General features: G+C 36.5%; 1 protein-coding gene across 4 annotated transcripts in view; it reads right to left on the bottom strand.

Moving 5' to 3' along the window:
* Positions 1 to 15,991, bottom strand: part of dock1 (dedicator of cytokinesis 1) — a 237,010-nt gene that overhangs the window by 61,331 nt on the left and 159,688 nt on the right. For all 4 annotated transcript variants that reach the window (XM_042337074.1, XM_042337072.1, XM_042337073.1 and 1 more), the window contains one exon: positions 1,965 to 2,043. In XM_042337074.1, coding sequence (XP_042193008.1) covers positions 1,965 to 2,043 — 79 coding nt within the window. The remainder of the gene's footprint in view (positions 1 to 1,964; positions 2,044 to 15,991) is intronic.

The raw sequence follows: 15,991 nt of genomic DNA on the forward strand, positions 1-15,991 counted from the left end.
CTACCTTACTCGCTCCCTCCTTCACCTCATTCAAGACCTACATCGGTGGATGGTGCTTTCGATCATCTTTCTCCTCCCTGGCACCTCTAAGCTTCTACTTCTGCTCAGGTGCCCAGCCAGTATTTTTAAGCACTTTGAGACATCTTCCCCAGATAAAGGGTCTTTTTAAAATGAAAATTGATATTGTATTTCTAGGTTTCGATAGAAGATCGTTACCCGACCAACTACATTAGAAAATTAATCAACATCACGTTCCAAAACAGGGAATGCATCAAATCAGGGTGTGTAGTAAGATTGCCATAGTGCCCAAATCACTAGTTTATTTAAGGTCCCAGAAATTATCCCATTCCCCTCTCCCCACCCCCACCCACCCCACCATTGACAGGATTTGATATTTGTAAGTAAAAACTGAACAAATGAAAGTAACTACTTCTATACCCAAGTTTCTGAAATGCTTTCAACTACCGTCTCTTTTTATTTAATCAACAACTTAACATATTGTGTAGGAAAGGTAATCAAATTTATCTCATTAAAGAATAGGGGAGCTTGCAAAGATCTAAGTCTGAAAGAACACATCAAGAAAGATTCCATTAATCTTATGAATGTTCCAAAAGAAAGTACTACAATAATTCTAATTACTTTTTAAGACGTTGTAGACTGAAATCCCTATATTTCAATTGTCTTTTTGCCAAACAAGCCGCCAAAATTCATTTTTTTGGTACATCACAGTATAGTGCTAAACAATTCAAGATTCAAACACTTCTATTCAAAAACAGAACCTTGGTTCAGCTACATACAGAAATGTTATGCATATTTTCAGAATCTGATTAATGGGAATAAGTTTCATAACCTCCAGTCTGCGAAAGTTATTAAAAAAGTAAATCAGTGTTTACAGCAGTATGGAGGAGCATGGTATTTTGTTACTCCAGGGACAGAACATTAAATTATGTTTTTCAACAGCAATGGGGATGGGGGAAGCCTTGGCTTTTTCCAACCTGTATCTTTCCAGAATGAAGTAAGCAGGATATAAACATGGTAAGTAAGTAGGTAGGTAGGTAGGTAGGTAAGTAAGTAGGTAGGTAGGTAGGTAGGTAGGTACAGATGAGGCATTTTCTATAAGCCAAGTATGCCCTTAAGATTAAAAAGTTAGTGATATTTCAAGAGAATATCAGTTTTCACGGTATTTGGATTATCAACATAATGTGGATTTGTGGTTATGAGTTTGATTGTCACTCAAGGCTGAGATGTTTTCTACTGCTTGAATCTGCACTGTACTGAAATCAAAGTTCATCAGACCTTTCACTCTAATTACTTATTTTCTATGGCCTCAATTCTGTGCACCCATTCACTCCTCCATTTCTCCTACAATCTACTGCATGTAGAAACTCAAGTTTCCATAACCTACATGATGTATCATCTTTGAACATTGAAAATCATATCCATTATATCATCTTAACATAATCTCATCTGCCTTACTAAATTAAAGACAGTTCAGCAAAATGTTTCAGTTTGATTAGCTGTCTTTTTTTATCCCACTCAGATATAATTTTCGGTCTCCCTAACCATGGATACATTTCCAAAAATAAAATCTGTTCTACCGTTTCTCAAGTTAACTACTGCTATTAAACCTCTATACATCATTTATTGTACAGTTATTACTTAAGAAGCTATTAAAGTACATCTGAGATAATAAAACTAATCCAAAATGACTTAATCTCACTTTGTAGGACAATGTGGTACTAAAGATTCAATTTAATTTGTGCTTTACTTTCTCTACCCAATCTTTCAAGATGAAAACATATTCTTCCTTTGAAGTACCACATAAAGAGCACCTCACAACTGAAGCATTGTTTCTAAATTTGCTCTTTTATAGAACACCGACCAGTAAACATAGGATCTAATTTTGTAGTTCCAAATGAATTTCATGGTGAAAAGGTTCAATGCATTAGTTTCTATGCTCTTACCTGCAACTCAAAGTTTGTTTGATCAAGAAACATCTTATTCAGCACATCTGCATACTGATTTATTGCTCGCAGGAAGACTCTAGAAGTTAAACAAAAACTCTTTAACAGCTGATAGTAACCAATAAAAAAAATTGAACATTTTAATGGTTTTATTAACATAATGTCAGCCTGGTTCAGTTAGTAGTACTCTCGACACTCCGGCCAGCCTGGCTCATTGTCAAAATCCTGTAAAGCACTGAGATAATTTGACAACATGATATGGTGTTATATCAAATGCAAGCTTTATTATTTTACTTATTAATCGAGTTATGGTCCCGGATTATCTTCAGGAGTATTATTCAATTATAAACTATTTGCACCTGTAAACAGAAAAAGCATTATTTGTTCATTGCTATCCTAAATGTTTTCTCATAGACAAATGCATGACAATTTAATTCCCCCACCCATCCCACTCCCAAAATCAGGGCCAATTTTGATGAATAGATTCAAAATGGAATAACCAGCAATGATCCAACTAAAACGAGTCAAAATAATATCTCAAGAAAACTGAGACAGCTCACATTATGAAGCAAGATCTTGCAGGGCCTTTAGAGGTTTATTCTGTGAAACCATTTCTATCAACTTGGCTGGGAAACCTGTGAAGATTCAATTTCAATCAATCACACTGTAAACACTTTTAAGTATAAAGGGCTCAGTTCCGTACAATGGATCATTTAGCGTTTGATGAAGGTTATACCTTTGGCTTTTTTTTAACAGCTCAGTGAACATTACGAAGTAGCCTGTTAGAAAACCAAGATCTTCAAGAGAAAAATAGTATCTTTATAGAAGAGTGGCACAGCTATTGATAAAACTGGGGACAAGGAGGGCAGAATAGTTGAATCTGTTGTAGGGAACAGAAAATAAGTTGAAGCCTTATGAAAGTACAAGCTTTCTGTCAAAATCTGGCAATGGATTTCCAAACACAAACTGAATCAATCTTTCAAGCGTCAAACACGATTTTACTGCTATCAAAACATTCTTATTCTATCACATCTTCTGTAAAATTGTTGAACATTGGAAATCATCAAGACTCGTGTGTTAGAGTACAACACAATTCAACAAAAAAGTTGTGATTCAGTTATTTTTGTCTCAACAGTAATGCCTGTAAGATTCCATGACAGTACAAGAGAGTACTCTGATAACTGGGTATGGATGTATTTTCAAGATGATTATCAATGAGCCAACATGCCAATGACCTTTTTTCATGAGTTTATAACAATAGTTATTGCTCTGACATATGTGTATATCTTTTCTCTAAATACTAAACAACTAAACCGTTTCCCTCCAAAGACATCTCAAACTTTACCATTGGCCATCCCTTCAATGCATGAATGTTGTCTTCCCGTAAATTACCTTACATTTATCTACATTAAAACCATCTGCCACCCTTTAGCTCATCTGTTTAATTGGTCTGGTTAATCTTGAATGCAATTTATCAACATTATATTAGTGACTTGAAACATACAGCTTGATATCATCAGCAAACATTACAATATGTAATAAGTATTCTCCTCCAAATCTTTCAGAATATCTGTATCGTGAACAGTAAAAAACCCAGAACATATTTCTTTACACCCACAGTAATCAGCAGTTGAAACAGGGTTCTAGGAAGGACAGTTGAGGTCAAAACGTTAGATTCAATCAAGAAATAGCTTGATCAAATAAGCCAAAGGACCTTCTTCATCTAAACTACTCTTGTGATCTAGAATACTAACCCTCCTCCTGCCCCCTCCCCTGCTTTCCAACAAGATATTTTCCATTTTATCAACTTTTACATCCTCAAGCTGAGTTGCTTTTCAATAGAGCTAACTAATTTGTCACTAATTATATGAGTTTTTAATCTAATAATGTATTGCTTTGCCCAAATAATAACATAGCTGGTTTACTAGTCAGTGCTTTAGTTGCTAACGGCTCGAATGAATAGAAGTATTTCATATTTTATAGACTTTTTCAAAAATAAACGGTCTGTGTTCACACACACAGACGCAGACACACACGCACAATCTGACAATGAGAGTTTGTTCACATTAAAATATTGTTGTACAGGTTTAGATTTCTGATTGCATGGCACCAATCCATCTTTGTATTCAGACCAGGAATTACTTTCACTGCTCTCCACTTCATCCTAATGCTGAGTTAGCTGGGGAGTTCTGAATATCAAAGGATTTGGTTTTAAAAAGCACATTTACACATTCGTATGGTAAAATAGCAATCACATGTTGCAGCAGGAACTTAAACTCAATCCATCATTGGGAGCTTCGTCCCCAAGCAATGGTGCATGACCTTTACAGGAAGACATTATGCCTTTCTCCCCAACTTGTTTTTCAGTCATATTAATCTTTTCAGCCTCAGTAATATCATGAAACATCTGGACCGCGTTTCTTTGTCCTTTTCTTAAAGCCCAGATAGACTCTATAGACGTCTAGAAGACATGATAAGGCGCTATATCAAATGCAAGGATTATTATTATTATTATTATTACATGACAGTCAGAAATCAACACTAGAGGCCAGCAATGGGGAAAAAAATACTTCAACTTGAATTTTAATAATAATTTAAAAATGTTAATAGAAACACTCTTCCCATACAAAATGAAAAAANGCTTAAAAATCCAAAAAGGCATCTTTTTTGCAGAGGATAACAGACTTGCAAATGACCACGAGAACAAGAAAGAAAAGGGGTACATGGAAAGAGCAATTCTACTAATGTTGTAAAAATCATGAGTTTGTGTAAAATAGTCTGAAATTTTTCCAGCTGCACTTATGATTTATAGTGAAATATAATGAACAAAATATTATCAAGATATGTGCACAGGGAGCAGGATTACTGTTGATTTTTGGCTAGGCCTTTTTTTTATGCAAAGACACTACATCCTAACAACATTCTGGATTGCAGTGCATGTATATTAACAAAAAGATGATATTGAGCTTCCTGGCATTCACAACCGAAAACAGTGGTATTATGTTTGAGTCCATTATAAATATGTAATACATTAGTATTTAAGTCTATTACAGTAGCATAGTTGAGGATACCAATACACAAGCTGAAACCGTGCAGCTTGTTACTGCCGTATAGCTTGTCTTTTGCAAGCTTCCTGCTCCTTGTCTTGCTACCATCACTCTACCCATTAGGGCTTTGGCTTGCAGGGTTAACAAGGGCCAAGTGGAAAGAATACCGCCTCCCAGTGACTGATATATCCCTTCAATTAAGAATGAGCTGTGTTAACTGGTCTGTCATCAGCAGTGCCCTGGATTACTGTAGACCACTCCAGCAAAGCGAGCAGACTTGATTTCTACATTCCGTTGCCTTGCATATTAGATTGGAATTAGCTTTTGTCCAAGGAGATCCTCTCCCTTCCTCCAAAATAAACATGAGGAGAGTAATATCAATATACAAACAACTTGCGGCACAAACACATTTCCTTCATCAAAAACTTGTTAATTAAGTGGGGCAAACTATTTTAATTTACAACTTTAAGCATTCTATTTGTTTGCAAAGGCCTTCAATTAAAACATTGAATGTATTATTTGCTAGGATAATGTGAGGTTATTTCGAGGTCTTAATATGACATTTGCGGGAATATTTCCTCCCACCAATAATGAAGAACCCCAACAGGTGATTTTGACTCTGGGTAAAGCATTTGTCTTGACATTTGTCATGATGCAAAATGACTTGCTTCTGATGATGCGATTAAATGTCCTGTTACTTTACAGGTCACATAATTAGATCATAATGTCACATTTGCCATAGCTGTATTTTGTAGCTAGTCAAATAAATGTAATTAAAAAGAGCTAAAAGTAATAATTTGTTGTGCAAAAGTCTCCCTGTTAAAGAACTGACAGTGCTTGTGTATATAATTCACATTTTAAATTAATTCTCTATCATGCAGCTACCATAATTCATTTCTGCAGAATAAGATCTAATGGATTATAAATCATTTCACTGCCCCTGGGTATTAGGGGAATAAGATAATATACGCCGCTAGTGCAATGAGGTCTGACACTTTGTTTCAGGTCAACTGGAGCGTTAAATAGTCTCCAGATCATAATGTTGTCTCTTATACACCATGTGGCTACTCCCTTGGCTTTCCAACTCCAACACACAGCACGTAACAATCAGTTCTGCAAGACAGCACGTCAGGTACTGGAAATGGAGCAAGATTATGATAAATTTGGTTCCAAATGTTTTTTTTCCTGTGGCAGGCTGCTAACTGTTTTTCTTCTGTTAGTAAACAATAAAACAATAGTGAAACAAAAAGCATATTTGACTAACATGATGCATTAAGCTTATAAGATTGACCTGCGTACATTTTGCTGAATTATTATCAACCCCCAAAGGCAACCAATTTTTCATCCTGTATTGGTTGTAAAACCAGCACTTTACAACCACTAAAGAAACTACCAGACCACAAGGATACGAATACATAAAACAAACAGTAACAGGAAGTACATGCTACAGTATTGTATTGTAATACATTGGGAGTTTTAACAACCAATCTTTAAAGTTCACCAAATATTAAACTTTTTTTTAAAAAACTGACAACTCAGGGAAGTATAATTAAAACAAATGATAAGATACCTCAGCAACCTTTTCTCTCTTGCAAATTGCAAGTTAATGTCTGTGTTTCGTGCCCTTTTAATATTCTGCCCCATCACGTAAAATTTCAGCAAGATAAACTTTACGTTCTCTAATAAAAATTCAATACCACTGCACTGTAGACTGTAAATTATTTGATGGCAGACAAATTTCTGTTTCAAATTAATTTGCAGAGTAAATTACTTTAACGGAACCACAATTAGTCATTAAGTCAATTCAAAAGCCGTCTGCATTTTATGATGACAAATGCTTATTGCCCAAGATGAGTTCTGTGACTACTGAAAGTCTCAGTCTAATTTGTAATAGTAAATGCCGTGGTCATTCACATATGACTCACAAAGAGGTGCTTGACTAATGAGGGTACATTTAGCAGTGTGGTGAATCATACTCTGAAAATTGTACTAATGCACAAAATGTAAAAGACTATTGTAATGATGTACAGCCAAGAGTAATACTAATACAAATAATTTAAATTATTTTATACTTGGTTCCACATCCCCCAATGGATCGTATTCAAGTTCCTGGTCCTCGTGTTGAAACGGATCCACAGCCTTGCCATGCTAGTATCTCTGTGATCTCTTAACAATTCAACGACTCTAACTACTCCCTTCACTCAGAGAAACCAACCCAGCTTGCTTCATGTCCTCCCCTCAATCCACTGGTGGGCAATCTTTCAGCCATTCTGCCCTACACTCTGTCACCTTCTCCCCTCCCTCCCAGCTCGGGCTCTCAGTAGCTGAGCAAAGAACCTTGAGGCGTTCCCCCCAAAGTAAAAGGTGCTATATAACTCTAGCTTCTTAATGTTGGACTCAGGGTAGGCTTCATTGTTAACAATGCATGAAAAACAAAAACAGACAGGCAAGAACAATTCTGAAAATTCAAATGTGCACTCAAATAGTTTTGCATCCGTCTGTCTAAATAGCAAATTCGACTGGGACCCACTTAATTACGGCCAGCTCTCAACTGAATACCTTTGCACTATTTTTCTTGCCTTCTATGAGCCACTATTCTAGAATTTCTCTGCCCTCATTTTATTCTGTATTTACTATCTGATAAGATTTTGTATTTCAGATTTTAAACAGTAGTTATGAAGAACCAAGCAGAATGACCTTTTGTGTTAAAGGTTCTCAATAGGTTAATAGCGGTGCAGCACACACTTGTCTATCCATTTAATTTAAGTGACAATTTCCTTGGGCTATACAATAAGTCGGTGACCTTTCCAGCTTTTTTTTAAGTGTGTAATACACTGTAGAATTCATATGGAAAAAATATAGGATAACAATATTATGTGAAAAGTGACTTGAATATATATTTCTTGTAGTTAGCTAACTCTTGAAAGAAATTCCAAAACTTCAGAAATAGAGTCTTTAAGCCGCAAGAATGTAATGGTTCAAATTCTACATAAAATTAAGCAAGATGAGCCTGATGTCGCATTGTAGTTATACATTTTAAGAAAATATAAGATTTTTACTTTGTCTTTCATTAAACAAAAGATGCAATAATTTTCTACTACTGGCCAGAAACACGCAATGTGACAATTATCTATTTAATAGAACTTGGTTGAAGATGTTTACTGCATTTTTGAGGATAATGAATTTGATTGAAGGTGAACACATATCATAGCATCAAAATGCAAATCTTTTCCTCTTAGCACCTGTAATGGTTTGCTGACTGGCTTTAGAAGCGGAAAGTTGTGCTTAATAAATGCATCGGATTTGTCTGAGGACATTACCAACCAAGTGAATAAGAGTGAGATGGCAGATGGCATTTATCTGGATTTTGGAAAGGTGCTTGCCACAAAATAGACTGCTGCATAAAGCTAAGGTCTATGAAATAGATTGCAGTGTACTAAACTGAATCAACAAATGGCTATTTGGTAGAATCCAAGGAGTCATGGTGTACAAGGAGGTACTAATAGTGGACTACAAGTATCGCGCTTATGATTGAAAACATATTGGGAGTTTGAGGGAGTGAGGAATGAAAAACTTTGAAGGGCATGGTGGGATATCTTGAAAATAAGCTTCAATTGTCACACTACCTATGGCAAGATTTGGTCAGACAACCACTTGAAAGACCTGTCACCTGCTTGTTAAGTTTTGGTATGAGTCTCAAGACAGATGCATTTTAAAACTGTGTGCGCTTTACTCTATTCCACCATACATGACTCTAATATGACTCATTGGCTTTAGCAGGTGGCTATCTTCAGACATTACGTCGACCAGGACTTCAAGATGCTGAGCAATATGTATTGAGATAATGTTCACGAGATCACGATTAATTTGACAACAGAAGTGCATTGACTTGGGCACTGGTGTGCACCTGCAGTACTACCCACTAGAATGTGGCATTCATAATGGCAGATCCTGTTGGATGATGAACTACAATGTCACGCACACTGATTTGTATGGAAGTAGATGCAAGTTCTGGCACCAGTGCTCTCACTGTGATATTTGACTTGAAGGATACCCAAATTGTTCAATTTTTATTGGAGCCAATTCCAGTAATAAAGCTTCAACCAAAATGATTGCATCGCCTCAGGGATGACTTAGTAGGAACAAGGTATTAACTTTTCTTTTGGAAGAAAATAAAGTCTACCACTGAATTATTATAGTAGACACTGTCAAAAGAACATTGATCTTGCCTTGGAATTACTTGCAGGAGAATATCTCTTGTGAACAATGAAGCAGTAAGCTTCTGAGCTGCCACACAGAATACAATTGGCTTCCACGATCTTTTGTGGCATTGCATTCCAATGAAAAATAGAATGTGTCTCTTAATTATTTGAGTCAATTGATTTCTTGACATTAACTCTGTTTAATGAGGTTCTATTGCAAGCTTTTATAAGATACATAAAATATAGTCACCCATAAACACCTAGTCAATGTTAACTACTTTTTGAAATGCATTGTGTTATTCAAGAACGCAAGGCTAAGTCACAAGCATGCGGTTTCAATTCTACATACCTTATGTATTAGAATTAAGAAATGACACCTGAACAATATACCTTTTAATTTGTCTCAGGTGGCAACATTCAAGACTGAGATTGAAAGATTTCTTGTGGATAAAGGGATTAAGGGATATGGGGATAAGGCGGGTAGGTGGAGTTAGAATAGATCAGCCATGATCTTATTGAATGGCGGGGCAGGCTAGAGGGGCCGAATGGCCTACTCCTGCTCCTAATTCTTATGTTCTTGGTTGTGAGTCTGAAGGTTGTGAGTCTATTCGTTAGGTTTACGTCAGAATTTGAGCTCCCAGTCTAACTTGGTGCTCCATTCACTTATTGGCTGTTTATTGTAACACCAGATCCTGGCTACAGTTTTGGAGCAACAAGCAACGCTTGTGATGGCCGTTTATGCAACGTTGTGTGCCGTGTTTGCATTCAAAAGCAGTTATTCTTACCAAAATTTGTCTCAGGTGGCAACATTCAAGACTGAGATTGAAAGATTTCTTGTGGATAAAGGGATTAAGGGAAAGAAGTGAGAAGCAATATAAGTGAGAAGCAAAAAAAAAAGTAACTTCTGGTTCATCAGATCACCACTGACATCACTTCCTGTGTGTTGTGTGCATGCAGCCTGGCTCATTGGCAGGACCTAGAAGGACAAAGCAGTCACTGGGGGCCGGGAGTCATCCCACTCAACTAATGTTAACTCTGCAAGCCAAAGCCCTAAGGGGGCGGGTGGTCCTAGCTGGACTAGCAGCGGGAAAACTTGTCAACAGTGATATCAATGTCAAGCTACACTTTTTTTTTAGCTGGATGAACTCCAGCAGTATCCCAACACACACGCTGGGATCCCCAAGCCTTGACTTTTGTCAACCTGCCCCTAATACTTTCCAGAATTAGGTAACCAAGATGCGGCTCTCCAAGGAGAGAGTGTGCATTCCATTACAATAATCTATCTCTGGGATTTCCATGTGTAGGTGGGATGCATGGAAATCTCAGCTTGGTTTGGATACTTTCAAGCATGGCGATGGGTTTCAGCATGCGTCAGACACCCAGCTGACCCTAAAATAAGTTTCATGGCTTTAAAGGCAGAACATTGCGTGCTATGCTCTCCAAGCTTAGATAACAATTCTATCCGCTGGATAAATTATACAACAAAAAATGGTTTAAGGGATTAATATTGCATTGTGACAATGATCAAGTCAAATGGCAAACACAATCAAGTGTAACCACAGAACATTAGAAAGCCTCTACAAAAGAAAACAATTTTGCCACAATGCAAATTTAACTTCAATGAGATTTAGTTTTATCTATATTAAAATTCACTTCCAGTTCTTAAGAATATTTCAAGATTTAGTAATTTTTTTGTAACTCAAGGACAAGTAGTTTAAGTGTATGAAAAGGATGTTTGAATGTGAGCAACTCCTAAACTAGAGAAATAATTTAAGAAAAACATTTCAAAGAGAACTCATTCTCGTTGCCAATATGATTGTTGGTTAGAATATAAATTTTATTTGAGCATTTGTGAAACAGCAATATTCTGTAATAATTTCAGACTATATAAAACCCTAAATGGCATTTAATTTTTTTAAGCAATTATCAGCAAATTGGTTTTCATTTATCAACCTTGAAGCAAAGGGCAACTGCGCGTACAAATGAAAAGCATGTCAATGAGATTATCAATGGGTATTTCTGTTTAAATTTCTTTTCCCCACATTGAAAACATGGGTACATTACAGTAGCTAGTTTTTAATAATGCTGATTTTGTAAGGAGGGAAGCGATGCATAGCTTTCAGATGATTATAGAAATGCCGTGTTTTCAGACCTTATTTCTGTATCCTACACATCTGTTTTCTTGACCCTAGCATCCAATTCAATATTTGACCATAGGTTGAAAATAATTATTCTAACATTGGAAGATCATTCCTGAGGTGGCAGTGGAATATCACCAGCATTGTTGGGCATCAGCTTTTCAAACATACATTGACGTGTCAGGAAGGGTTCAGAGAGTGAAAGAGATCACTCTAGCATTTGGAGCTTTAAATTATGAGAGGCTTGCCTTTCTAAACTTGTATGTTTCCATGAAATTAATAATAAGAATCAAACACCAAGTCCTGTAGCTCAGGAGTCCTGTAGCTCAGTGGTTAGAGCACTCGCTTTGCAAGTGAGAGACCTGAGTTCAATTCCAGGCAGAGGGCGAAACCTTGGGCAAGTTTCCTTACTCCACACACAGCCCTAATAATAATCCCTCCAAAACCAAAAACAATAATAAATTGGTCATTTTCAATCTATGACTGTTTGTGGGACATTGCTGTGCGCAATTGGCTGCCGCGGTCGCCCAAAAATATACAGTCAATTCACTTTACAGTGTGTTCTGTGAAGCGCTTTGGGAAGTCCTCCCGACGTGAAAAGCTCTATATCAAATGCAAGGATTATTATTATTATTACCAAGATTTTCTGAAATTCGTGAAACTGAATAATGATTTGCAACCCAAACAACGAATAGCCCTAGCAATGCTAGATCAACATGATGCTGTTCAATGGGCTGCAAACAAAGCATGCAGCTTACTAACCTTCCATTTGAATGTGTATTAATTGTATATATACGTATATGGATCATTATATAACCCTATCAAAGCCATCGGCATAAAGAGATTGAAACTATAATGTTTCAATCTCTTAATGCTACTTTGAGACGCCTAGAAGACGTGAAAAGCACTATATCAAATGCAAGGATTATTATTATTATTGTAGTGTTGATGTTAGCCTACAAAATACATAGAAATGACACTCTCCAGTAAATCCTTTAAACATCAAGATTTAAAGTACTCCGTAGTTATGGATTGACGAAAATTGGTTTACAAAATATCCGTATCAGACTCTGATGCAGAAGTTTGATGCCACCAAAAACAATTGGTTGTGGGCATGTCTGCAAGGTTCCCAAATACATAATCCACCCATGCAATTCAACTGTGAAGTGTGAACCTGCAGTATGACGTACGCAATTGCTTAGCAATTAGTTTTAAGAGGTAGAGTATAAGGTTATAGAAGGGGAAGATGGAGAGAGAGAGAGAGAGAGGGAGGGAGGGAGAAACTCTGAGAAATGAAAATTCAGAGTCAGACACAGAAAGTCAGGAATAGATAAGTCAGAGAGAAAGAGAAAAATTCAGGGACAGAAGAGCTGTCACAATATGATAATATAGTGACAGTATAACCTAATGGATGAAGTTTTGGGTTACATTTGCTAATTTACATTTTACATGATACCCCATTATCCATATCATTTCCATATCCACAACAAGTTTAATCTCAGTTGGTGTTAGCTAGCTCTCTGCTGTGAACAGATTGGAATTCACCTACTTTTCTACAAGCATAGCAATTCATTGCAGTAAAACTGCCATAAGTCATATATCGGTTGGGACCATTACACTTAATATGACTTATGCGAAGTCTGAGTTGCAAACAAACTGTATAAGTTGTATAAAATCCGATTTGATCAACAATCGACAGTGCGCATGGATAAATTAATGCAGCCGGTAAGTGCGCATTCAGTGACGGGACATGCCTACATTTCCCGTGATTAATAAAATAATCGTTGCATTTGATATAGCACCTTATCACGTCTTCGAGGTGTCCCGAAGCACCTCACAGGATATATTGTAAAGTGAAGTGACTGTATATTTTGTCGGTTTGACCCTATATCTTGACCCGTTGAGGCACGCTCTCTTACTGGCAAGGTTAGCATCGCATTTATTCGTGGGAAAATTCTTCTCTGCACGCATTGACAGATCAAGATTACGTTTCCCGTGATGCAATGCCTCCGGCTGGTAAGTGTACATGCCTGCCTGTGAGGACGTCATTTCCTGCGATTCAAAGCTGCCGGTTATATAATAATAGTTATATAAGCAGTTATATAATAATAAAGAGTGGGAGTTATGAAGTGTCGGGAGCGCCGTTACAAGTTGTTATGAGGAGGTGAATAATATGAGTACTGCAAAGAAATCTAAGTGGTTTGATAGGAAATTGAATGGGACTCAGGTGACTGATGACTTGGGCGATTATACGATTTATAAAGATAGGACTTATGCAAGTTTAACTATATTACTAAAATTACTGATAAACTGACAAGAATTGCTTCAAAACTGAAGCGTATAATAAAGGAATTTAGGAGAAATAATTGAGAAGACCAATATCATTAAAAATAAACAGATCAAGCAACTACAGTGTGATTTTTGAGCAAATAAATTAAACCTTGCAGTAACATGCTGAGGAACTATGGAAAAAAGTATCACGGCATCCACATAAATTTGAATTGGTACCAGCTCCATTTGTAAATCAAATGTTGTTAATTATGGTATACTATATATTAAAACAGTAAATAACAGAATTAAAACAATCTTGAATTTGCAAACTGTGGACAAGGTAAATCCAAATGATGTGTTCAAGTTTCCAATATATAGAAGCATTACTGCTCTTCCAGAAGTTACTGATAAAAAATAGTTTATAAAAAATAGATTTTGAATGCTCCAATAGTCAGAACACTGTGAAATTCAAACTCGACTCATTGATTATATTAATCTAACACTTCACTGAATTTTATGCATATAGGTGACATATTTTGGTTGTTATCAAACTCCTTTACAGACACAATCATGGCACGTGGACAAACTGACAAGTGCATATTAATTATGTCATTAAGATTTCCCTGAAATCAATTCCTAAGTGCTCACACTGATCATTATGCTCAGTTGACAGGAAATATGGAATGCAGTGTGGAATAGTTAATGGCTTACAGTCAGGTATTCAGTTTTGAAAAATATCTGAAATTAACCCTGCAAAAATAGTTCAAATAAAAAAAAGTGGTTGTTTAGTGATTAAAAACACTCACAATGACACTGTCAATTACTGATGGATAGAGATCAGCGAGACAGATGTATTTTTTTCTCCTTTCTTCTCCGAATGTCTGATATTCTGCTCCTCCATCTTCTCCACAACTTGTGTTCTTTCATCCCCAATATTTGTTCTGTTTTCAAGATCTTCATTCTCACTCCATCTTTCAAGATCTTCCCCCCTTTCCTTTTCCCCCACTTCCACTTTCTTCTATCCTGAAGGAGTTTTGATTCCCTTCTCCTTTTACTTCTGATTTAATGGGCTATACACCGAAGCAGTATAAAATATGTAGTACCCTTAGCTCACTTTTGTCTCCACATTTGAAGAATGTAAAATGTAAAATAAATTGAACCATTCTATTTTGATGGCAATTTCTAAAAAGTTTATTTGGTCTTTCTCTAATATTGATTTCCAGAACGGTCAATGTGAACCTCATTGTTCACTGAAACAACCATCAACCACGAGGACATCAGGAAATGTCACAGGATCACAAGATTGATTAGGATGAAGACACCTTTGGCCAGATAATTCCATATTTTCAGAACCAGAGAACCTGGCAAAAGGACCAGAGGAAAGGTGTGGAGAAATCTTATTACGCAGCGAGTTGTTACGATCTAGAATGCCTGGAAGCAGATTCAACAATAACTTTCAAAAGAGAATTGGAAATATACTTGAAAAAGAAAAATTTGCAAAACTATGGAGAAAGAGCGGGGGAGTGGGACTAATTGGGTACCTCTTTTAAAGAACCAGCACAGGCACGTTGGGCTGAATGGCCTCCTTCTGTGCTGTAAGATTCTGTGATACTAACCCTTCCGTTTTGCCATCATAGCATCAACCATTTTTTTAAAAAAAATGAATCCAATGTCCTAGCCTCAACCATCTTTCCTGACAATCTGTTCCAGTTTTTAAATTATCTTCTGGTTAAAACATTCTGGTGTCTGTCCTGATGTTGCCCTTTGCAACTCTCAACCTATCCTGTCTTGATGTGTCCTAATGTTCTGGGTTTCATTTTTCAATCTCATTTAAAATGTTAGACATGTTTAATCAGTGCACTGTGTAAACCCAGAATAGGGCAGGACAGAATTAAAAATCTAGCAATAGAATTGGGATGCAAAGACTCAAAGTTTAAGTGATACCATTACACACTTAATCACAAGATTTGTTAACTGCAGAATCTGATTCACAGTTAGGGGAGAAACATGGAGAAGGCAAACCTTCTGCATGAGATTCTGAATTAGATACAAAATTCTCTTGATGTGTAGGGTTCATTATTAATTGGTTGGCAAATCTTCTGAAGCAGCAATGCAGCCCTACTTTAGAATGTTTTCCATGTGTGCAAAGCTTATGAAGAGAGCAGATGTCCTGTTTAAAGTTTAATTCACAGATGTAGCACTTGGGGGAAAACATCACTGATGCAATGCCAGACAGAGAAAGGTTGTGATAAACATGATCAAAAACAAAACAGAAAAAACATCAAACTGTAATAGGCTGTAGAAATGCCAGTTAGTTCAATATTTCATGCAACTATAGCACACATTTCTATCAAGGAGTAGGCTCAGTA

The sequence above is a fragment of the Callorhinchus milii genome, unplaced genomic scaffold, assembly GCF_018977255.1.
Source record: "Callorhinchus milii isolate IMCB2004 unplaced genomic scaffold, IMCB_Cmil_1.0 Scaffold7, whole genome shotgun sequence".
In the NCBI taxonomy this organism is placed as follows: domain Eukaryota; kingdom Metazoa; phylum Chordata; class Chondrichthyes; order Chimaeriformes; family Callorhinchidae; genus Callorhinchus; species Callorhinchus milii.